This window comes from Panulirus ornatus, chromosome 9, assembly GCF_036320965.1.
Source record: "Panulirus ornatus isolate Po-2019 chromosome 9, ASM3632096v1, whole genome shotgun sequence".
NCBI lineage: Eukaryota > Metazoa > Arthropoda > Malacostraca > Decapoda > Palinuridae > Panulirus > Panulirus ornatus.
In genome coordinates this window covers 55171334-55197732 of record NC_092232.1, presented here as the reverse complement: position 1 = coordinate 55197732, position 26399 = coordinate 55171334, and the positions used below count along the sequence as shown (strand labels likewise).

Here is a 26399-nt window from a genome sequence, read left to right as displayed (position 1 = left end):
GGACATTTGAAAATAAAGTGGTTTCCATACGACACATTGGTGGTTTTTACTAGCAACAGTGGGACTCCTCATGTCCTAGGCCATTGATCTTCAATACTCAAAGACCAGATACGCCTTTTTCCATCTATATGAAAATATATTTGAATTCAACAAGCATTGGAATTTGTTAACAAGCCAAAAAAGAAAGTGTCATTCACTCCACATGAAGATGATACATTCTGAATCCTTAAAATAATAACGGTAAAAGTTTTGTTGCATGTTTTTCACGCACATAAGTATGATATAGGTGAATGAGCATAAATGTAAACTTGTTTGTTAGTTTTAAGGAATATCCAGAATACTGACTAGATTACCTAAATTCCACATCACTAACTTTAGCAAACTGAAGCTTCTAAGTTCTACATTCTCTCTCAACAATGCCCATCAAAGCAGCGCAAATTCACCTTACCATATACATAGGTAGGGCAACCAAACTGACTAGAGAATGACGAACAAATATTTATAAAATCTATGTTCATTACCAATAATCTCTCTTTTCTTTGTCCCTGGGTCCATGTTGCTACTCGGCGCTCCCAGCTAGAGATGACTATAAGAACATAAGAAGTGAGGACACTCAAGAGGCATATTGGTCATTGCTAGGCAGGTCCATAGTCTGTCCACCCTACTGTACTTGGCAGCTTGTTCCATATATCTACCAACCTATCCTCGAGCCAATATCTACCCACATCCGACATGAATCTCTTTTTTTTTTTTTTTTCTAATCTAAATCCAATGTTTCTTGTCCTATCTGGTGTTGCCATTCCAAGAACTTTATTTGTGTTACCTTTATTATTGCCCTTCACCCACTTAGAAACTTCAATCATATCCCCTCCAGCCCTCATCCTCTTAAGTGAGTGTGAATTCAGTCTTTTTAACCTTTCTTCATAAGTGAAGTTTCTAATTCCAGGGATCATTTTTGTCATACATCTTTGTATTCTCTCTAAAACAGTCTATATCAACTGCATAGTATGGAGCCCAAAACTGCACCGCATAATCCAAATGTGGTCTCACCAATGTAAGATAAAGTTGCAATAATATTCTAGGAGTTTTATTGCTGACAGTCCTATTAATGAATCCTAACATCGTATTAGCCTTATTACTCATTTTAATACATTGTTGCCGCTGCTTAAGATCCTTGCTCACTAATACTCATAAATCTCTTTTGCATTCTGTTTTACCCATGGCAATATTGTCCAGTTTGTAATCAGTGTTCGTGTCTGTACCCACAGTAAGTGTTGTGCATTTATCTATGATGAATTCCATTTTCCATGTACCCGCCCATCTGGTAATATTTTTTAAGTCCTGCAAATTCGCTGGTGTGTGGGAATAGCATTCGTATATATATATATATATATATATATATATATATATATATATATATATATATATATATATATATATATATATATATATCATATCATACCATATGTATATATGGATATTTCAGGTCTGGGAATGTATGAAACAGAATGTTGCTTTTCACCTGAGGTGCTGCCACCAGTGGTGCGCTCACTAGTGTGTTCGCTTGCCAAGAGGTCGCCCTTAGTTCAAATGGCGCCAAAATGAATTAAATATGGTAATTGCGAGTTAAACCTACAAGAGTGTATCTCCCTAATTGCACAGGTAAACGAGAAAATGGTGTTAATATGCAATGAACAAGGACTATTGATAATTACCTTACTTTTTAGTTTCTTTTGGTAATTAGTGGAGAGTATTTGTATAAGGCTAAGTGCCGACAATAAGGTTCAAGATATCCCGGCCGACTGGTGATGTGGTTACATGGATGTTGTCTTTCTCATATATGTAGGTTACTGGTTTATGAAGATAAACTTTCTGATTAGCTAAGGCCACATATTCATGTCCAGAGTTCAGGAGTTAGTCAATTGTAATAATGCATTTTTGTCACTTAAGTCGACATTTTAAGACGTTTATGACCACAAAGGTCATAAAGGACACTGATTTCCTTTTTTTAACTTTATAAGATACTAGCAATTACTGTTACATCCCTCACATTCACTTTGTATGTGAAGAAGCAACAAGATTTTCATGACCTATCTTGGGATGGGAAAGTGTAATCCAGCCAGTTTTTGATTGGCATATTCAAGGGTTTCTAAAGGTATGGTAGCCATTTATTGTGAGGAATGAATGCTAGTTTCCCAAAACAATCGTACACCAAAACTAGCTTTCGATACTGAGTGATCTAGTTTTGCAATGATAGTAAAGTGTTTAGAGGGTAGAATGAATCTATGTAGCATCATCTAGAGCTTTTGAAGTTATTCAGCAATGTAGAATAAGGTCGTAGTTGAGGGTACAGCATATCAGTGAAAATTTGTGGCTCTTTAATGTAAAATCGTGTGAAACATGAAAAAATCAACAGAACCAATGAAAGCTTTGCTCATCCTTCTCATAGCCAGCAATTATATGGAATCAACAGTAGGTGACTGCATGCTGTTACTGTATTTTTACTTTTATTCTTGGCTGCTAGTGTTTGGTGAGGCTATTATTGGTTCTGTTGTTTTTTACAAGTGTTTAACTTACATTTGGTAACTTTATATTTTCCTGAATATTCAGAACTCTCACCACCATCTTATTTAATATCATATATTCTGCTCTCTCAACCACACTCTTTTTATTACAACACATCTCTGTTACTCTTTCATTTATCACTCGATCAAACCATCTCACACCACCACATCTTGTCCTCAAAACATTTAATTTCCAACACATCCACCCTCCTCGGTACAACCCTATATATAGCCCATGCATCGCAACCATATAACATTGTTGGAACCACTATTCCTTCAAACATACCCATTTTTGCTCCCCAAGATAACATTCTCTCTTTCCACATATTTTTCTTTGCTACTAGAATCTTTGCTCCCTCCCCCACCCTATGACTCACTTCCACTCCCAAGGTTCCATTGACTGCTAAGTCCACTCCCAGATATCTGAAACACTTCACTTCCTCCAATTTTTCTCCATTCAAACTAACATCCCATCTAACTTGTCCCTCAATCCTGCTCAACCTAATAACCTTGCTTTTATCCATATTTACTTCAACTTTCACCATTTACACACTTTTCCAAACTCACTCACCAACTTCTAGGGATTGGGGAGAAAATACTGCCACAAAGTCCTTGCATATCGTAGAAGGCGACTAAATGTGGCAGGAGCAGGTGGCTAGAAATCCTCCTTTCCTGTATTATTTTTCAAATGATACAGATGTGTGGAAATATAAAGAGTGTGGTTGAGAGAGCAGAAAAGGATGTGTTGAAATGGTTTGGACATATGAAGAGAATGAGTGAGGAAAGATTGACAAAGAGGATATGTGTCAAGTGGAGGGAACAAGGAGAAGCGGGAGACCAAATTGGAGGTGGAAGGATGGAGTGAAAAAGATTTTGAGTGATCGGGGCCTGGACATACAGGAGCGTGAGAGGCATGCAAGGAATAGAGTGAATTGGAATGATGTGGAACACCAGGGTTGACGTGCTATCAGTGGACTGAACCAGGGCATATGAAATGTCTGGGGTAAACCATGAAAAGGTCTGTTGTACCTGGGTGTGGATAGAGAGCTGTGGTTTTGGTGCATCCTGTGGGGCAGGGTAGTGCCTGGAATGGATGAAGGCAAGCAAATATGAGTACGTACATGTGTATATATGTATTTATTTAATCATTTATATTTATTTATTTATTTTGCTTTGTCGCTGTCTCCCGCGTTTGCGAGGTAGCGCAAGGAAACAGACGAAAGAAATGGCCCAACCCACCCCCATACACAATGTATATACATACACATCCACACACGCAAATATACATACCTATACATCTCAATGTACACATATATATACACACACAGACACATACATATATACCCATGCACACAATTCACACTGTCTGCCTTTATTCATTCCCATCGCCACCTCGCCACACATGGAATACCATCCCCCTCCCCCTCATGTGTGCGAGGTAGCACTATTAAAAGACAACAAAGGCCCCATTCGTTCACACTCAGTCTCTAGCTGTCATGCAATAATGGCCGAAACCACAGCTCCCTTTCCACATCCAGGCCCCACACAACTTTCCATGGTTTACCCCAGACGCTTCACATGCCCTGATTCAGTCCACTGACAGCACATCGATCCATTTCACTCTATTCCTTGCCCTCCTTTCACCCTCCTGCATGTTCAGGCCCCGAACATGTCTGTTTATGTGTATGTATATGCATGTATGGGTGTTTATTTATATATATGTGTATATGAGTGGATTGGCCATTCTTCGTCTGTTTCCTGGTGCTACCTCGCTGATGTGGGAAACGGCGATCAAGTATAATATATAAATAAGATGATAAATAGATATGTAATTACTCAATCCAAAGTCAGGCACTCATTTTATTGAGTGACCGTTTAGGGTGGATGAACATCTGGGTTGACTGCGGACCAAATGCATCAAACAGGATTCGAATCTATGTGTATGACCCTGGCCAACCTGTGAAAGTGGTCACAGGAAGTCTATATATTGTACAGTAATGGTTGCAGAGGATGATTTTGTCATGAATAATCTATTTTGAATGTATCTAATATTATCCCTACAGATCTCTTCTTTCTTTTCTACATGTTCACCATTAGCCACATGATCGAGGTAGTGTGAAGAACAGATCACAGATCCTTAGAGGAAAAAAAATCCTCGCTTGGCTACTTTCTTTGTTCCTTCTTTTGAAAAGCAATACAGGAGGGGATAATATCTAGCCCCTCACTCTCATTCCTCTTTGATGCCTCTGCAGAACATAAGTGATATGTGGACTGCATTCTTTCTCTTCTATCCCCACAGATATGACAATCCAGTATTTCGATTTTTCCTTGTAATTTTTACAAATGATTTTTAAGAGAGTTTGCATTTTATTGTACATTATGTATAGCTTTTGCATATTGTTTTCAGGAAGCATAGCCAAATTTCAGTATGGCTACTAATGAGGAAACACTGACTTCAACTTCTAAGATCCAAGAGAAGAAAGCCAAGACTTTAATAAACGATGCAGTGAATGGTGAAGTAAATGGCATCATTAGTGGTCCTACAGATGGTTCTGAGCAAGTACGCTGTATAGCACAAAGTGTCCCAGTTTTTCTTTTGTTTTTATGAATAGGTTACATATAAAGTAGACCAACTTATCCCTATATCAGGTAGACTGACATCCTTATATCAGGTAACTGAAGGTCCTTGTTATCAACATGAACTGGAAACCTGTCTTATTTGCATAAATGTCAGCAAAATTTCCAATAGAATATCCACATTTCCAGCACGTACCAGTTATGGTGTGTATGATCGTTACATTCTTAATTTTGTTTGGATGATACTTGATTCAGTTATATGTTAACTTATTGAATGACAAAAATGCAAAATAAGGAATGTAGAATAATGCTTCATTGTATAGGAGTTACTGGATTCTGTCTGCTTGTCATTAAAACATGAGTGAAAACTCACCTAAATTTTCAGTTGACTAAAGTGAGTATGGTCTCTGAGGAACTGATTGCTCCAAAGGAGTCCTTAATTTCCTTTCAGGGATGTAATGGACTCAAACCTCTTTGGCATAGAGTTCCTTTATGAGATTGAATTCCCTTTCATTCATTCATAATGATTTAATCTTGATGAAGGTGACATTTCCTTTGTGGTGGAACCCCATTCACATGGATTCCATTAACTCCTAGTCCAGTATCACCTAGTTTGCAGTTTGATATGTTCTGTGAGTTTGTGACATGCCTTAAGTGATGCATCAAAGCATTCATTATTTATGCTACTCTTTAAGTGTATGCTTGATAATAAAGACATTATATTAATGTATTCCAATTATTATTTGTTTTTATTTTTATGGTAAATTAAACCATGAAAGCAGAAATGAGTCATAGGGTTGGGGACAAAGGTTCTAGGAGCGATGAAAAATGTGTGGGAGAGACCGTTATCTTGAGCAAAAATGGATATGTTTGAAGGAATAATAGTTCTAACAATATTATATGGTTGCAAGGCATGGGCTACAGATAGGATTGTATGGAAAAGGGTGGATGTGCTGAAAATGAAATGTTTGAAGACAATACATGGTGTGAAGTGGTTTGATTGAGTAAGAAATGAAAGGGTAAGAGGGATATGTAGAAGTAAAAGAATGTGGTTGAGAGAGCATAAGGGGGTTTGTTGAAATGGACATATGGAGAGAATGAGTAAGGAAAGGTTGACAAAGGGGATATATGTCAGAGGTGGAGGGATCAAGTAGAAGCAGGAGACCAAATTGGAGGTGGAAGGATGGAGTGTAAAAGATTTTGAGCAATCGGGGCCTGAACATACAGGAGGATAAGATGCGTGCAAGGACTAGAGTGAACTGGAATCATGTGGGGTACCAGGGTCAACGTGCTGTTAGTGTATTGAACCATGGCATGCGAGACTTCTGGGGTAAACCATGGAAAGGTCTTTGGGGCCTGGATGTGGATAGGGAGCTGTGGTTTTGGTGCATTACACATGACAGCTACAAGCTGAATGTGAATGAATGTGGCCTTTGTCTGTTTTCCTGGCACTACCTTGCTGAAGCAGGGGGTAGTGATGCTGTTTCCTGTGGGGTGGGGTAGCACCAGGAATGGATGAATGCAAGTAAGTATGAATATGTAAATGTGTATATATGTATATGTCTGTGAATATATATGTGTATATGTTGATATGTATATGTATGTATATATGCATGCATGGGTGTTTATGTATATATATGTGAGTGAGTGGATGGGCCATTCTTATTGTTTCCTGGCTACCTTGCTGATGCAGGAAATGGCAATCAAGTATAAGAAATATTTGGTCTGAGTGTTATTTCACTTACAAAAAAGTTTTTTCCCACATAGTGGTTTAAGATACATTTGTATTGAAATGCGTAAATACTAAAATAGATCTTGCATTGCAGACTGAAAAGCATGATGAGCTTCAGTATTTGGATCTGATCAGAACAATAATGAGAAAGGGTAACAAGAAGGGAGACAGGACTGGCACAGGCACCATTTCTTTGTTTGGTGCACAAATGAGGTTCTCTCTCAGGGATGGTAAGTTGGTAGTTTTTGCAAATATTTGAAAATATTGCATGGAAGAATGTGTGGAAGGTGGGAACATTATCTCGGGGAGCAAAAATAGGGACTGTTTGAAGGAATAGTTGTTCCAACAATGTTATATAGTTGTGAGGCATGGGCTATAGATAGGGTTGTGTGGAGGAGGGTGGATGTGTTGGAAATGAGAAGTTTAAGGACAATATGTGGTGTGAGGTGGTTTGATCAAGTAAGCAATGAAAGGGTAAGGGAGATGTGTGGTAATAAAGAGTGGTTGAGAGACCAAAAGAGCGTGTATTGAAATGGTTTGGTCACATGGAGAGAATGAGCGAGGAAAGATTGATAAAGAGGATGTATGTGTTAGAGGTAGAGGGAATGAAGAGAATTGGGAGACCAAATTTGAGGTGGAAGGATGGAGTGAAAAAGATTTTGAGTGATTGGGGCCTGAGCATACAGAAAGGTGAAATGCTTGCAAGGAATAGAGTGAATTGGAATGATGTGGTATACTGGGGTCGATGTGCTGTCATTGGATTGAACCAGGGCATGTGAAGCATTTGGGGTAAACCATGGAAAGTTTTGTGGGGCCTGGATGTGGCAAGGGAGCTGTGGTTTCTGTGCATTACACATGACAGCTAGAGACTGAGTGTGAACGAATGTGGCCTTTGTTTTTTCCTAGCGCTACCTTGCATGTGTGAGGGGGGAGAGGGGTGCCATTTCATGTGTGGCAGGGGTGGTGACGGGAATGGATGAAGGCAGTAAGTATGAATACGTACATGGGTATATATGTATATGTCTGTGTATGTATATGTATGTATTTGTTTAAATGTATAGGTATGTATACCCCAGTATACCACATCGTTCCAATTCACTCTATTCCTTGCACACCTCTCACCCTCCTGTATGTTCACGCCCCAATCACTCAAAATCTTTTTCACTCCATCCTTCTACCTCCAATTTGGTCTCCTCTTTGTTCCGTACTCCCCTGGCACATATATCCTCTTTGTCAATCTTTCCTTACTCATTTCTCCATATGTCCACACCATTTCAACACACCCTCTTCTGCTCTCTCAACCACACTTTTTTTTTATCTCCAGACATCTCTCTTACCCTTTCTTTACTTACTCGATCAAATCACCTCGCACCATGTATTGACCTCAAACATTTCATTTCTAACACAATTACCCTCCTCTGTACACCCGTATCTATAGCCCGTGCCTTGCAACCATACGACATTGTTAGAATTACTATTCCTTCAATCATACCCATTTTTGCTCTCTGAGATAACATTCTCTTTTTCCACACATTCTTCATCACTCCCAGAACCTTCGCTCCCTCCCCCACCCTGTGACTCATTTCTGCTTCCATGGTTCCATCCACTGCTAAGTCCTTTTCCAGATATCTAAAACACTTCACTTCCTCCAATTTTTCTCCATTCAAACTTACATCCCAATTAACTTGACCCTTATCCATACTGAACCTAATAACCTTGCTCTTATTCACATGTACTCTCAACTTTCCCGTTTTATACACTTTTTCAAACTCAGTCACTAACTTCTGCAGTTTCTCACACAAATCAGCCACTAGAGCTGTATCATCAGCAAACAACAACTGACTCACTTCCCAGGCCCTCTCATCCCCAACAGACTGCATACTTGCCCCTCTCCATTCATAAGCAAGTTAAACAACCATGTGGACATCACACATCCCTGCCACAAACTGACGTATATTTATTTATTTTATTATACTAGATTGCTGTTTCCCGCCTTGGTGAGTTAGTGCCAGGAAACATGAAGAATGGCTCATCATCTCATATAAGCAGAAATATATATACATAAGCTCCCATACACACACACACATATAATTACATATACATACACTTACGTATATATACACATGTATTTATTCATACTTGCTTGCCTTCATCCATTCCTGGCGCTATCCTGCCTCACAGGAAACAGCATCGCTAGCCCCTGCTTCAGTAAGGTAGCACCAGGGAAAAACAGCCAAAAAGGCCACATTCGTTCACAATCAGTCTCTAGCTGTAATGTGTAATGGACCGAAACCACAGCTCCCTATCCACGTCCAGGCCCTTCAGATCTTTCTATGGTTTACCCCATATGTTTCACACGCCCTGGTTCAGTCCATTGACTGCTCGTTGACGCAGTACATATTATTTATATTTATTATACTTGATTTCTATGAGAAGGTAAGATATCCTTTTGTAATTTTGTTTCAAAAAATTCAATATAAAGATTACTTAGTACAGGTGAAAGAGGGTTACCCATTGCCACACCAAATTTTTGAGTATAATAATCTCCAGTGAATTAAAATACACAGTCTTTTATACACAATTATACACAACGGTTTCCTGTATCTCCTTGTTCCCTCCCCTTCTGACACATGTATCCTCTTTGTCAACCTTTCCTTAATCAGTCTCTCCATATCTCCAAACCATTTCGACACACCCTCTTCTGCTCTCTCAGCTACACTCTTTTCATTACCACATATCTCTCATACCCTTTCATTACTTATTCATGTTCCAATGTACTGCTTCAATCTAAAGCTTCCATCTCATGTTCCTTCCTATTTCTTCTACCTGATGTTCTACCTAATGTTCCAGTCTACTGTTCCTACGCACCTCTTCTCTCTATTGCAGTTAACATTTTGCCAAAAGGCAGGGCTTGTGCGTAATGCTAACTGCAGGAAAATCTTCACATTAACCTTGGCTTTCGCTACCTCTTAACTTCACCAAACTATTTCCCATGATTCTATTGCTCTTTGTACACCTAGTTCCAAACATTTTTCAAAGAACATATTCAGCAGTTTTTGAGAAAACTCAGTCCTTGTTTTAACCTTTTTTAACCTTTTCTTTTCTTGTCACCACTTCCCCATCTGCTCTCTCAGTGCCACTCTGATTTGCATTTTTTATGTACACACACTATTCACCGCTTCCCAAAACACTTTCTTATCCTCCTGTAAGTAGTCTGAGACTACCTAATCCAGTTTGTATTTGTCAACTTAACCTTCAGCTGCTTTCTCTTGTACACCTCCTGATTAGATGCATTCCTCTGCAGAAACCATCCATACATATGAGGTAATACATATAGGAGGAAAGTTCAAATACCCCCTTAAGCCACATTGAGAGGAACAGACTTTGGGTATAGTACTTGCACTTGGTTCCTGACTGTCCAGTGTTAAGAGGTTTAGTCTGCATTTTTAATTTGTAATATTCCATTAATTGTAGACTTATCTATGCTGTTTGATTTTATAGAATGATTATTTATTCTGTTGACGTTGAACAGAGAATAGTACGAAATTCATATCTTATGTTCATCTCCATTTTTTTGAAAACTTTGTAAATTATTTTATGCTTCTGTAGTCTAAAAGAATCAGTTTTGCATAAAAAAGATCCAAAGGTATTTTATAATCTTGATGCCTTTCTCTGACAGATATCATCCCACTGCTTACCACAAAACGAGTCTTCTGGCGAGGTGTTGTGGAAGAACTACTTTGGTTTATTAGAGGATCCACTAATGCCAAGGAACTCCAGGAGAAAGATATTCATATTTGGGATGGAAACTCCTCTAAAGAATTTCTTGAGAAAATGGGATTTACAGACAGGGAGGAAGGTGACTTAGGACCTGTATATGGCTTCCAGTGGCGTCACTTTGGGGCAGCTTACACAAACATGCATTCTGATTATTCTGGTCAGGGTGTTGATCAACTTCAACAGGTCTGAAGTCATTTTGTAATTAAATCACTTATATGCTTATGCTCTATATATGATTTAGAGATGTGATGGGACTTCTCCTGCCTGCATATTGTTACACTGCGAGTCAGAAGTCACCATAGATGAAGCTTTATGATTGTCGTTAGACAGTAAGTTTTTCACTCCAAAGGAGTCTGTCATTTCCCTATCCTTGTGTGGAATGCAGCCTTGAAGCAGCAGTTGTCCCATAAAAGGGTCCTAGGGTTACATAATAATGATAATATAATGCTGATGGCAGATTTGAGTGTGAAACTACAGAAGTTGTTGGCCAAGTTTGGGAGTGAGTGTGAAAGGAAAATGTTGAGGGTAAATGTGAATACATAGGTTGTACTTGGTAGGTAACCAGCAACCAGGGAGGTATGTTACGAGTACTACCTGCCTGGGTATCAGAAGGGTTAGTGACAGATGCGTAACAAGCCAGCAGCAAGGTGGGTGTCAAGTTGCACTTCTCTGACTTAGGTAGCTGTGTTTTCTTTCTGCAGCACACACACATGGACTACTGGTATTCTGTCAGCAAACATACAAACTCTCCTTCTCATACATAACTCTTGACAGCATTTAACTTATGCAGCTCATTCTTTGTAACTTTAGATTTTCCCGTGGTGAGTGATACATGCTAGAGCCCTGCCTTTTGGCAAAATGGCCGGAGCAGGAGCATTAGGTATTAGCAGTCAGTAGGTTGGAGCCTCTGCAAACATTAGACTTGTCCGCTGCCAGTGGCCTGTAAAGGGTGAGGCTCTAAAGGTGAAGAAGTGACTTTGGAGTTCACTAGTTATGGTAAATCTATTCCCTTGGCCATCTCCTTGAGGGAGTTCCAGTATGGAATAGGTATCAATTATATTGATAGATAGACAGATTGATAAATGTGAATAAAAGCAAGGCTATTAGGTTTAGCTGTGCAAAGAGACAATTTATTTGGGGTGTGAGTTTGAATGGAGAAAATTTGGAGAACTTGAAGTGCTTTAGATATCTTAGAGCTGACATGGAAGCAAATGACACCGTGTAAGTTGAGGTGAGTCATAGTGTGGGTGAGGAGCATTGAGGAATGTGTGGGACTAGGTCACTATCAGAGGGCAAAATGATTATATTTGAAGTATAGCAGTCCTATGAATGGCATGGTCTACACTTGGGAATATACAGAAGAGGGTGAATGAGTTAGTTGGAAATGAAATTTTAAGGACAATATTTAGTGAGGAAAGTTGTTAGAGTAAGAAATGACAAGATAAGAGAAAGGTGTGGCAATAAGAAGAGTACGGTTGAGAGAGCTGAAGATGATATGCTAAAATGATTTGGACATGAGATAGGAGAGTTGAGGCTGAGGAAGAGGGTATATGTGTCAAAAGTGGAGGGGTCAAGGACAAGGGAGAGACTGAATTGGGGATGGAAGGATGGATTGAGATTTTGAATGCCTAGGGCCTGAACGTGCAGGAGTTTGAAAGGTGTGCATGGGATAGAGTGAACTGGAGCAGTGTGGCATATAGGGGATGATGTTCTATCAGTGGACTGAACCAGTGTATACAAAGCTGCGGGAAAGCATGGAAAGGTCTGTGGGGTCTGGTTGTGAATAAGGGATGTGGTTTGATTGCATTACACATGACTGTTAGGGAATGAAATTGAGTAAGTGAAGCCTTTTTTTCATCTTTTCCTGGTGCTACCCGCACTAACAAGTGGCTAACAGATGTGAAAGTAATGATACTAACAGTAATGATAATAATGTTGGTAATGTTGATAATAATATGAATGATTATAGTAATTATATTGGAGGAAGTGAAGTATTTTAGATATATGGGAGTGGGCTTAGTAGTGAAAGAACCATGGAAGCGGAAGTGAGTCATTACAAAGGTACTGTATATGTCTTGAGCAAACTTGGTAAGTTGTATGGGAGAGCGGTAAGTGAGAGGTTGGTGGCATGCACAGATAAAATTCAGGGAGAAGCAGTGTGGCTTTAGGACTGATTGAGGATATGTGGATCAGGTGTTTACAATGAAGAATTTGCATGAGAAATATATAGAGGAAGAGAGGTAACTGCAAGTGGCATTTATGGATCAGGAGAAAGTGCACAATAGGTTTGACAAAGACTCCTTGCTGAAGGAGGGAAGCTGCTAGAAGCAGTGAGGAATTTTTATTGAGAGGCTAAGGCACTCTTAGGAAGAGAAAATGGTGAGTGGCTCTGGGTGAAAGTGGGCCAGTGTCATGGGTATATGATGTCTCTGTGGCTGCTTATTCTTTATGGGTAGTGTGGTGAGGGAAGTAAGTATTGAAGTCGTGGATATAGGGTTAGGGCTAAAGTATGCAGGCCACTGCTAGGGGTGGGGATTTGCTTGGAAGGTGAGTTGGTTATTGTTTGATGATGACACAGCTCTAGTGGTAGAATTGACTGAGAGACTGCAGAAGCTGATGTCTAAATATAGGAGACTGTGTGAAAGGAGGAAGTTGAAAACTGATGTGAATAAAATAGAAGTTATGAGGTTTATTAGGGTAGAATGGCAGGTTTGTTTGAGAGAACCTTGAGGAAGTGGAGTTTTTATGATACCTGATGTGGACATGGCAGCAAAGGGAAGTATAGGAGCTGAAGTGAAAGGTGAGGGGATAAAGGTCCTGGGTGCATTGTGGATTATGTGGGAAGACAGGTCACCATCTTGAGAAAAAATGACATATTGCATTCTTAGCCTGCAGTATATTCTTGTATTAAAAAAGTTTAACTTAGAATATCTCACGGCAGGTAATCAACACTATTAAGAACAATCCTGATGACCGTCGCATTATCATGTGTGCTTGGAATGCCTTTGATTTACCAAAGATGGCCCTTCCACCTTGCCACTGTCTCTGCCAGTTTTATGTTGCGAACAAGGAACTTTCTTGTCAGCTCTATCAGCGTTCTGCAGATATGGGTTTGGGAGTTCCTTTCAACATAGCCAGCTATGCTCTCCTTACTTACATGATAGCTCATGTAACAAATTTGAAGGTAATGTATTCTAGTGTATTCCATTTATATTTTTGATCATCTGTAACACATTAACTTAGGCCACACCTGAGAACAAGGCTCACTTGTAGGTACTACCTCAAGAAATCTGTACATTCAGAATCATATGATGATATATGTTTGTTACATTGACTCTAGGAGAAGTAAAGCATTGACAATTTTTTTTTTTTTTTTGTCGCTGTCTCCCGCGTTTGCGAGGTAGCACAAGGAAACAGACGAAAGAAATGGCCCAACCCACCCCCATACACATGTATATACATACACGTCCACACATGCAAATATACATACCTACACGGCTTTCCATGGTTTACCCCAGACGCTTCACATGCCCTGATTCAATCCACTGACAGCACGTCAACCCCGGTATACCACATCAATCCAATTCACTCTATTCCTTGCCCTCCTTTCACCCTCCTGCATGTTCAGGCCCCGATCACACAAAATCTTTTTCACTCCATCTTTCCACCTCCAATTTGGTCTCCCACTTCTCCTCGTTCCCTCCACCTCCGACACATATATCCTCTTGGTCAATCTTTCCTCACTCATTCTCTCCATGTGCCCAAACCATTTCAAAACACCCTCTTCTGCTCTCTCAACCACGCTCTTTTTATTTCCACACATCTCTCTTACCCTTACGTTACTTACTCGATCAAACCACCTCACACCACACATTGTCCTCAAACATCTCATTTCCAGCACATCCACCCTCCTGCGCACAACTCTATCCATAGCCCACACCTCGCAACCATACAACATTGTTGGAACCACTATTCCTTCAAACATACCCATTTTTGCTTTCCGAGATAATGTTCTCGACTTCCACACATTCTTCAAGGCTCCCAGGATTTTCGCCCCCTCCCTGACCCTAAGATCCACTTCCGCTTCCATGGTTCCATCCGCTGCCAGATCCACTCCCAGATATCTAAAACACTTTACTTCCTCCAGTTTTTCTGCATTCAAACTTACCTCCCAATTGACTTGACCCTCAACCCTACTGTACCTAATAACCTTGCTCTTATTCACATTTACTCTTAACTTTCTCCTTTCACACACTTTACCAAACTCAGTCACCAGCTTCTGCAGTTTCTCACATGAATCAGCCACCAGCGCTGTATCATCAGCGAACAACAACTGACTCACTTCCCAAGCTCCTCTCATCCACAACAGACTTCATACTTGCCCCTCTTTCCAAAACTCTTGCATTCACCTCCCTAACAACCCCATCCATAAACAAATTAAACAACCATGGAGACATCACACACCCCTGCCGCAAACCTACATTCACTGAGAACCAATCACTTTCCTCTCTTCCTACACGTACACATGCCTTACATCCTCGATAAAAACTTTTCACTGCTTCTAACAACCTGCCTCCCACACCATATATTCTTAATACCTTCCACAAAGCATCTCTATCAACTCTATCATATGCCTTCTGTTTGTATTAAGAAATATTATGAAAGTATGAAATGCTGCCAGGGAAGCTATACATGAGAAACAGTAAAATTTGGAAATTCGAAAAAGAAAGAGAAATGCAGATGTTCAAAAGTGATGCACAGATGCAGCGAAGACAGTTATTTTTTTCAGCTAGGTGTGTTCTAGGTAAAGACTCCAGGAGAATGATTTTTGATTTGCAGAATAAGAGTTTTGTGTATGAATGGTATTGTTAGTCTTATGTAATGATTAGCATTACTGTGCAAAATGGAAAGGGTGAGTTATGTTGCATGATGTAGATCAAAGATAATTGTTTTTCTTGTTTCATTAAACAAACTATGGGTTAGGACACTTTCAAGTAAAATGATAAAGATAGAATGATTAGCTGATTTTTTCACCGACACCTACACCCAAATCTCAGTGTTTGAATTTGTTTTAGTTTTACCATCATTTCATAAAAACTCTTGCTTTGTTGAGTTCTCCAGGTGGCACAAATTATCACAAATTATTCATTATTATCTTGAGCACTGTGTTAGTATAGGTACACCACCGATTTTCCAGCACTCTTGGTTCCAAAGCCTTGTTGGATTAACCATTTTGCCGGACCAACCGTGATCACGTAATAATGATTCATCAACACACCTCCAACCCACTAATTATACATCTCCCATGTGTCTAAATTATACCATGGACTGCTAGAAATTTAAATTAAACAAATATCAAATGTTTAAGCACCCTAAGATGGTAAGTCTGTCCGTAGATTGTTTGAATCCAGTGGCATATCTAGGGTATGGCGGTTAGGGCAGGTGTCCAGGACGCCACTTGAAGGGGGTTACCAGTGGCGTAATGGCACCCTGGATCCAGACAATGATTCGGATCTTAAAGATTTAGATTTCTTGACCATGAAAACATATCTTTGGCATTTGAAATCACATTGGTATTATTAATTCAATAGTTATGCACAAAAATTGATATTTCCGTAATGGTGTCCTGGATCCAGACAATGATTTGGATTACTCCTAAAATCTAATAAATTGGTCCTTGTGTCATTTCTGACTTTCCCTGAAAATGTCATCGAAATTTGTTCATAACTTTTGTTGAAAGTTGCTCACAGACAAAAAACAAATGCCGGTAAAAACATAATCTTGGCGGAGGCAATAAAAATGAAAAATATTGGTGTCATACGTTTCAACGGGTGCAATTTCAGTGCTTGCCATAGGTGCTATTTCCCCTAGATACACCCCTGTTTGAATCCTGTGGGGTCTTCTTCATTTTCTGTTGTTAGTGTTTTCCTAGGTGTGCATCACCAGAATAATGCAGTTTTGTATGCATTATACACCTGCTCAGGATGGAGGTGCTTGTTAGCTATGTTTCGCAAATTCGCCCACATACTCAGCAGCTTCTTTGTGGTTTGCAGACACATTTTATTCATGAATTTTCCATGATGATTCTTGAATCTTTGAAGCCATCCTTCACTATAGTCAAGCTCATGCTGTAATTTAAGTTCTTTATGGAGCAACTTTGCCTGGTCCATTATCATAATACCTGACAAGTCCACTCCATCACTCTGATGCTGTTGGAACCTTCCATCATCACTTAATCGTGCTCAGCACTCTTACCATCTTTCACAGTATTTCTAATCATCATTTGCCTCTTGGAATCGCTGTTGCATAGAATTTCAATATTTTCTCCCTTTGCTTCTTTATATCATAAATAGTTGATGAACCAATACTGTAGGTGTCACGCAGCTTATGCACCGAAACACCACGGTCCATTTTTTCTACAGGTCCACTTTATCTTGGATCAACATGGACTGGTGTTTACGTTTGACACCAAGACTGACACACATATGTCTTAGAAGCCATAGCTAGGGTTGAATTTAAGCAAAATAAGCTAAGAATCTCACAGAATTGTAGTATCACCACCAATGAGTGCAGTGTAAAGAATGTAAATAAGTGTGCCCTACACACAACGCCATCTGTGACTGCCCAGTAAATTAGTCTGGTGGCTGTGATAATTTCAAGTTTTCTTACGTAATTTTGTCCTGACTAAAAGAGGTGCCGAACCATCTATTGCCGGAAAATTGATGGTGTACCTGTACGCTAGATGAATTATTGGGCAAACTGAATAATCAAGTTTGATACTTGATTTTTAAACTAGGAAACAAGAGAAAGACAGTTACTCTTGTCTAGGAAGATGACAAAGAGTCAGTAGGACTGGAGGGAAGCTAGATTCACACCCCTCCCTTATTATCACCAGTGTTGGGCACCGATAACTAAAAATTAACTTACAGAACAATAATCTGGCGTAAACCAATGAAAGGTGTGTGGGGCCTGGATGTGGATAGGGAGCTGTGGTTTCAGTGCATTACACATGACAGCTAGAGACTGAGTGTGAACAAATGTGGCCTTTTTGTCTGTTTTCTTGGTGCTTCCTCACTGGAGCGGGGGGGTAACGATGCTGCTTCCTGTGGGGTGGGGTAGCGACAGGAATGAATGAAGGCAAACATGAATGTGTACATGTGTATATATGTATATGTCTGTGTATATATATGTTGATATGTATTTGTGTGTGTATGGGCATTTATGTATATATATAAGTATATGAGTGGATGGGCCATTCTTCGTTTGCTTCCTGGTGCTTCCTCACTGACACAGGAAACAGCAACAAAGTAGAATAAAATAAAATATAGAATTGATAATTTTGATACCGAATTATTGGAAGTTAATGATAATCCAATAACCATATCTTTTTTACTAGAATTTAAAAAAAGGGAAAAAAAAGCTTCAAAACCCATAGAAAATTCTTGTTTATGCTAAATCCAAGAATAAGTAAGCATTTTCTATAAGTGAAAAAGATTTTGGGCAATAGGGGTCTGAACAAGCAGGAAGGTGAGGCATGAACTGGAACAATCTGGTCTACTGTGGTCATTGTGCTGTCAGTGAACATAACCAGGGCATGTGAAGCATCTGGGGTAAACCATAGATAGGTCTGTGGGGTCTGGATGTAGACCATAGATAGGTCTGTGGGGCCTGGATGTAGATAAGGAGCTGTGGTTTCAGTACATTACACATGACTGCTAGAGACTGAGTGTGAGCAGATGTGGCCTTTTTTCGTTTGTTTCCTAGCACTACCTTGCTGGGGCAGGGGTGGCAATGCTGTTTCCTGTGGGGCAGGATGACATCAGGAATGGATGAAGGCAAGCAAGGATGAATATATACATGTGTATATATGTATATGTTGATATGTATATGTACGTGTCACTGAAAGGTCTATGGGGCCTGGATGTGGAAAGGGAGCTGTGGCTTCAGTGCATTAAACATGACAGCTAGAGGCTGAATGTGAACGAATGTGGCCTTTTCTGTCTGTTCCAGGTGCTACCTTGCTGGAGGGGCGGGATGCTATTTTGTGTGGCGGGGTGGCGACGGGAATGGATGAAAGCAGCAAGTATGGATATTTTTTTTTTTTTTTTTTTTTATACTTTGTCGCTGTCTCCCGCGTTTGCGAGGTAGCGCAAGGAAACAGACGAAAGAAATGGCCCAACCCCCCCCCCCATACACATGTACATACACACGTCCACACACGCAAATATACACACCTACACAGCCTTCCATGGTTCACCCCAGACGCTTCACATGCCTTGATTCAATCCACTGACAGCACGTCAACCCCTGTATACCACATCGCTCCAATTCACTCTATTCCTTGCCCTCCTTTCACCCTCCTACATGTTCAGGCCCCGATCACACAAAATCTTTTTCACTCCATCTTTCCACCTCCAATTTGGTCTCCCTCTTCTCCTCGTTCCCTCCACCTCCGACACATATATCCTCTTGGTCAATCTTTCCTCACTCATTCTCTCCATGTGCCCAAACCATTTCAAAACACCCTCTTCTGCTCTCTCAACCACGCTCTTTTTATTTCCACACATCTTTCTTACCCTCACGTTACTTACTCGATCAAACCACCTCACACCACACATTTTCCTCAAACATCTCATTTCCAGCACATCCATCCTCCTGCGCACATCTCTATCCATAGCCCACGCCTCGCAACCATACAACATTGTTGGAACCACTATTCCTTCAAACATACCCATTTTTGCTTTCCGAGATAATGTTCTCGACTTCCACACATTTTTCAAGGCTCCCAAAATTTTCGCCCCCTCCCCCACCCTATGATCCACTTCCGCTTCCATGGTTCCATCCGCTGACAGATCCACTCCCAGATATCTAAAACACTTCACTTCCTCCAGTTTTTCTCCATTCAAACTCACCTCCCAATTGACTTGACCCTCACCCCTACTGTACCTAATAACCTTGCTCTTATTCACATTTATTCTTAACTTTCTTCTTCCACACACTTTACCAAACTCAGTCACCAGCTTCTGCAGTTTCTCACATGAATCAGCCACCAGCGCTGTATCATCAGCGAACAACAACTGACTCACTTCCCAAGCTCTCTCATCCCCAACAGACTTCATACTTGCCCCTCTTTCCAAAACTCTTGCATTTACCTCCCTAACAACCCCATCCATAAACAAATTAAACAACCATGGAGACATCACACACCCCTGCCGCAAACCTACATTCACTGAGAACCAATCACTTTCCTCTCTTCCTACACGTACACATGCCTTACATCCTCGATAAAAACTTTTCACTGCTTCTAACAACTTTCCTCCCACACCATATATTCTTAATACCTTCCACAGAGCATCTCTATCAACTCTATCATATGCCTTCTCCAGATCCATAAATGCTACATACAAATCCATTTGCTTTTCTAAGTATTTCTCACATACATTCTTCAAAGCAAACACCTGATCCACACATCCTCTACCACTTCTGAAACCGCACTGCTCTTCCCCAATCTGATGCTCTGTACATGCCTTCACCCTCTCAATCAATACCCTCCCATATAATTTACCAGGAATACTCAACAAACTTATACCTCTGTAATTTGAGCACTCACTCTTATCCCCTTTGCCTTTGTACAATGGCACTATGCACGCATTCCGCCAATCCTCAGTATGGATATATGCATGTTTATATATGTATATGTCTGTGTATGTATATATATATATGTGCGTGTGTGGGCATTTATGTATATGCATGTATATGTGGGTGGGTTGGTCCAATCCTTGTCCGTTTCCTTGCACTACCTTGCTAACACGGGAGACGGCTGTTTAGTATAATGAATAAATATAGATAAATGTACGTGTATGGGCATTTATATATATATCAGACTGGGGAAAAGCAGTGTGGCTTCAGAAGTGGTAGAGGATGTGTGGACCAGGTGTTTGCTTTGGAGAATGTATGTGAGAAATACTTAGAAAATCAAATGGATTTGTATGTAGCATTTATGGATTTGGAGAAGGCATATGATAGAGTTTATAGAGATGCTCTGTAGAAGATATTAAGAATATATGGTGTGTGAGGCAAGTTGTTAGAAGCAGTGAAAAGTTTTTAACGAGGATGTAAGGCAGGTGTACGAGTAGGAAGAGAGGAAAGTAATTGGTTCTCGGTGAATGTCGGTTTGTGGCAGGAGTGCGTGATGTCTCCATGGTTGTTTAATTTGTTTATGGATGGGGTTGTTAGGGAGGTGAATGCAAGACTTTTGGAGAGAGGGGCAAGTATGCAGTCTGGTGTGGATGAGAGAGCTTGGGAAGTGAGTCAGTTGTTGTTCGCTGATGATACAACATTGGTGGCTGATTCGGATGAGAAACTGCAGAAGGTGGTGACTGAGTTTGGAAAAGTGTGTGAAAGAAGAAAGCTGAGAGTAAATGTGAATAAGAGCAAGGTTATTAGGTACAGTAGGGTTGAGGGTCAAGTCAACTGGGAGGTAAGTTTAAATGGAGAAAAACTGGAGGAAGTGAAGTGTTTTAGATATCTGGGAGTGGATTTGGCAACAGATGGAACCATGGAAGCTGAAGTGAGTCATAGGGTGGGGGAGGGGGCGAAAGTTCTGGGAGTGTTGAAAAATGTGTAGAATCGAGAACATTATCTCGGAAAGCAAAAATGGGTATGTTTGAAGGAATAGTGGTTTGAACAGTGTTATATGGTTGCGAGGCATGGGCTATAAATAGAGTTGTGCGGAGGAGGGTGGATGGGCTGGAAATGAGATGTTTGAGGACAATATGTGGTGTGAGGTGGTTTGACTGAGTAAGTAATGAAAGGGTAAGAGAGATGTGTGGTAATAAAAAGAGTGTGGCTGAGAGAGCAGAAGAGGGCATTTTGAAATGGCTTGGTCACATGGGGAGAATGAGTGAGGAAAGATTGACAAAGAGGATATATGTGTCAGAGGTGGAGGGAATGAGGAGAAGTGGGAGACCAAATTGGAGGTGGAAAGATGGAGTGAAAGAGATTTTGAGTGATCGGGGCCTGAACATGCAGGAGGGTGAAAGGCGTGCAAGGAATAGAGTGAATTAGAACGATATGTTATACCAGGGCCGACGTGCTATCAGTGGATTAAACCAGGGCATGTGAAGCAACTGGGGTAAACCATGTTTTGTGGGGCCTGGATGTGGAAAGGGAGCTGTGGTTTCAGTGCATTATACATGACAGCTAGAGACTGAGTGTGAACGAATGTGGCCTTTGTTGTCTTTTCCTAGTGCTACCACACGCATATGCGATGGGAGGGGGTTGTCATTTCATGTGTGGTGGGATGGTGACGGGAATGAATAAGGTCAGACAGTACGAATTATGTACGTGGATATATATGTATATGTCTGTGTGTGTGTATATATATGTATACGTTGAGATGTATAAGTATGTATATGTGCATGTGTGGACGTGTATGTATATACGTGTATGTGGGTGGGTTGGGCCATTCTTTTGTCTGTTTCCTTGCGCTACCTCGCTAACGCAGGAGACATTGATAAAGTATAATAGATGAATAAATATATGTGTGTGTGTGTGTGTGTGTGTGTATATGAGTGGATGGGCCATTCTTTGTCTGTTTCCTGGTTCTACCTCACTGACACAGGAAACAGTGATCAAGTATAATAGAATATATGTGAATAAAGTGAACTGGAACTATGTGATATACTGGGGTCGACAAGCTGTCAATGGATTGAACCAGGGCATGTGAAACGTCTGGAGTAAACCATGGAAAGGTCTGTGGGTCCTGGATATAGATAGGGAGCTGTGATTTTGATGCATTATACATGACATCTAGAGACAGTGTGAACGAATGTGGCCTTTTTTGTCTGTTTTCCTGGCACTACCTCGCTGAAGTAGGGGGTAGCAATGCTGTTTCCTGTGGGGCGGGGTAGCACCAGGAATGGACGAAGGTAAGTAAGTATGAATATTTACGTGTATGTATATGTTGATATGTATGTGTATGTGTGTTTGTATGTATATGAGTAGATGGGCCACTCTTTGTCTCTTGAATGTCTTTGATGATAGACTGGTATATATAGGGTGCTTTGGTTGGGGTGGTGTGCAAAGTGAGAAGGTCACGGAGAATGATTTGGTAAAGAGAGAAGACGTAGTGAAAGTTTTGCGGAAGATGAAAGCCAGCAAGGCGACGGGTTTAGATGGTATTGCAGTGGAATTTATTAAAAAAGGGGGTAACTGTATTGTTGATTGGCAGAATGTATGCATAGTGCAATTGTATAAAGACAGAAGGGATAAAGGTGAGTGTTCAAACTACAGAGGCACAAGTTTTTTGAGCATTCCTGGGAAATTATGTGGGAGGGTATTGATTGAGAAGGTGAAGGCATGTACAGAGCATCAGATTGGGGAAGAGCACTGTAGTTTCTGAAGTGGTAGAGGATGTGTGGATCAGGTGTTTGCTTTGAAGAATGTATGCAAGAAATACTTAGAAAAACAGATGGATATGTATGTAGCATTTATGGATCTGGAGAAGGCATATGACAGGGTTGATAGAGATGCTTGGTGGAAGGTTTTAAGAATATATGGTGTGGGAGGTAAGTTGCTAGAAGCAGTGAAAAGTTTTACCAAGGATGTAAGGCATGTGTACAAGTAGGAAGAGAGGAGAGTGATTGATTCCAGTGAATGTCGGTTTGCGGCAGGGGTGTGTGATATCCCCATGGTTGTTTAATTTGTTTATGGATGGTGTAGTTAGGGTGGGAAATCCAAGAATTTTGGAGAGGGGTGAATATGCTGTCTGTTGTGGATGAAGGGCCTGGGAAGTGAGTCAGTTGTTGTTCACTGATGATACAGCTATAGTGGTTGATTCAGGTGAGACACTGCAGAGATGGGTGACTGAGTTTGGAAAATGTGTGAAAAGAGAAAGTTGAGAGGTAAATATGAATAAGAGCAAGGTTATTAGGCTCAGTAGGGTTGAGGGACAAGTCAATTAGGATGTTTGATTGGAGAAAAACTGGAGGAAGTGAAGTGTTTTAGATATCTTGGAGAGGATTTAGCAGCAAATGAAACCACGGAAGCGTATGTGAGTCACAGGGTGGGGAGGGTGCGAAGGTTCTGGGAGCATTGAAGAATGTGTGGAAGGTGAGAACGTTATCTTGGAGAGCAAAAATGCATATGTTTGAAGGTATAGAGGTTCCAACAATGTTATATGGTTGCGAGGCATGGGCTATAGATAGGGTTGCATGGAGGAGGATGGATGTGTTGGAAATGAAATGTTTGGGGACAATAATAGGTGTGAGGTGGTTTGATTGAATGAGGAATGAAAGGGTAAGAGAGATGTGTGGTAAAAAAAAAAGTGTGGTTGAGAGAGCAGAAGAGGGTGTGTTGAAATGGTTTGGACACATGGAGAGAATGAGTGAGGAAAGATTGACAAAGAGGATATATGTGTCAGAGGTAGAAGGAACAAAAAGTGGGAGACCAAATTGTACTTGTAAGGATGGAGTGAAAAAGATTTTGAGTGATTGGGCCTTTAACATACAGGAGGGTGAAAGGCGTGCAAGGAATAGAGTGAATTGGAACGATGTGGTATACCGGGGTGGACATGCTGTCATTGGACTGAACCAGGGCATGTGAAGCGTCTGGGATAAATCATGGAAAGGTCTGTGGGGCATTGATAACTTTAAAGTATCCTTATATTTCTTCATTATTGACTCTACATATGTTGCTCAGTTGACTATTACTTTTCTTCTTCATTTTAACTCATGCCATCACTCTCCTTAAGGCATAGTTTTCACTAGTTTGAGAAATTTTACAGCCTGGCGACTTTGTGCACACACTGGGAGATGCTCACGTTTATTCCAATCATTGCACTGCTCTGGAAGAACAGTTGAAGAGGGAACCACGCCCATTCCCCAGGTTGAAAATCAAGAGGAATGTTAAGTCCATCTTTGACTTCAGATTTGAAGATTTTGAATTAATTGGCTACAGTCCTCATCCAAAGATTAAAATGGAAATGGCTGTATGATAATTGAGGAACCGAATGTGTATTTGCTCTGAATTCCCTATTTTATAGTCTTCATATTTATAGAGATTATATAGATTTAGAAATATTTTTACACTGACGTTGTATGTATCAGTAACATTATTTTGATAATTACTGTCTATGCAGTTGTCTTAAATCAGTATTCTCATAATATTCATACTGTTTGTCAGATATATCTTAGTAATTCATATTTTATTTTGTTGTATGCTTACTAAATGTAAAAGATGCAGAACCTAATTTTGCCTTAGTGAGCCCTAAATCAGCAAATGTTTGTTTTTTCTAGAGGAAGACTTAAGGGCAAACTTTTAGTGTTAAGTTTTGATGTTTAAACTTAAGGTATCTTGCTGATGATATCACAATTTTGTGTAACATTATTTGAATGTGATATATGTTTGTGAGAAGAGGAAGACTTTTTATATAGTTTTTCTTTCCATAATGAAGCAAATGGTTCAAATCTGGAATTCCATTGATTAAACATAATAAAGGTATTTTTGTTTTCTCTCCATTTGCTAGTTATGTGGATAGATGTTGGCCCATCTGTTTATATATCTAATTTTGTAATCTGCATGCCTTTTCCACCTCAGTTAAGTAGAATCAGCAACAGAGGACTATGTTTTTTAAGGGAAATACTCTTTTGGCTCCTATGCATACTTTCAGAAATGATGGTTTAGTAGGATAGGATTTCTAGCCCCATTGCTTCTACAATTCTTCGTCACCTTCTACAACTCGCAGATGTTTGATTAACATTCTTTCATATTTATCAAACCTCATTTATTATCTTCACACAAGTTTTCTTGCTATCTCCTGTCTGCACAATCATATTTAAATGTAATCATGATAGAGTCCAACAAACATATGGCCCCTAGTCTGTAGCATCATGGAGTGCTAGGAATCTCCGGATTCATGCCTGACTCTACTGCTAATCAGAGGGAGGGCTCATACAGTAAGAGTACTGCCCCTTCCCATAAACCTTTTGCACTCTTGATAGACTTGCTTCTTTTTCTCTTCTATATCAACACCGTCTGTTTAGTACCTTTCCTAATATTTTACTTTTCTGTGAGACCCATTTGTCTAATGATGTCCTCACTAGCCCCTTTCTCATACCCCTCTACAGTCTCCATTCATGATTTCAGTTCCAACTGCAATCTCCATTCATGATTTCAGTTCAAATATTATTATTATTATACTTTGTCGCTGTCTCCCGCGTTAGTGAGGTAGCGCAAGGAAACGGATGAAAGAATGGCCCAAGTCACCCACATACACATGTATATACACACACACGTCCACACACGCACATATACATACCTATACATCTCAATGTATACATATATATACACACACACAGACATATACATATATACACATGTACATAATTCATACTTGCTGCCCTTATTCATTCCCGTTGCCACCCCGCCACACATGAAATGACAACCCCCTCCTCCAATATGTGCGCAAGGTAGTGTTAGGAAAAGATAACAAAGGCCACATTCGTTCACACTCAGTCTCTGTCATGCATAATGCACCGAAACCACAGCTCCCTTTCCACATCCAGGCCCCACAGAACTTTCCATGGTTTACCCCAGACGCTTCAAATGCCCTGGTCCAATCCATTGACAGCACGTTGACCCTGGTATACCACATCGTTCCAATTCACTCTATTCCTTGCACGCCTTTCTCCCTCCTGCATGTTCAAAGGTAGTGTCTGCTTATTCTAAGATCAACACACCTGTTG

General features: G+C 40.3%; 1 protein-coding gene across 3 annotated transcripts; it reads left to right on the top strand.

Annotated features, from left to right (window-relative positions):
• Positions 1–1507: 1507 nt before the first annotated feature.
• Ts (Thymidylate synthase) lies at positions 1508–25155 on the top strand. Of its 3 annotated transcripts, none has more exons than XM_071665245.1 (6): positions 1508–1662; positions 4972–5124; positions 6968–7103; positions 10553–10836; positions 13595–13837; positions 24440–25155. In XM_071665245.1, exons 2-6 carry the CDS (start codon positions 4993–4995, stop codon positions 24647–24649), a joined length of 1005 nt encoding a protein of 334 aa, XP_071521346.1. In that variant the 5' UTR covers positions 1508–1662; positions 4972–4992; the 3' UTR covers positions 24650–25155. The 3 variants fall into 3 exon arrangements, with proteins under 3 accessions (XP_071521346.1, XP_071521349.1, XP_071521347.1); XM_071665248.1 differs by lacking the exon at positions 1508–1662 and adding an exon at positions 1722–1842; XM_071665246.1 differs by lacking the exon at positions 1508–1662 and adding an exon at positions 1969–2155.
• The last annotated feature ends 1244 nt before the right edge of the window (positions 25156–26399 follow it).

Coding starts and splice junctions, on each gene's coding strand:
- Ts (XM_071665245.1), top strand. CDS start 4,993: ATGGCTACTAATGAGGAAACACTGACTTCAACTTCTAAGATCCAAGAG. Junction 5,125..6,967: donor CTACAGATGGTTCTGAGCAA/GTACGCTGTATA, acceptor CTTGCATTGCAG/ACTGAAAAGCATGATGAGCT. Junction 7,104..10,552: donor GAGGTTCTCTCTCAGGGATG/GTAAGTTGGTAG, acceptor TTTCTCTGACAG/ATATCATCCCACTGCTTACC.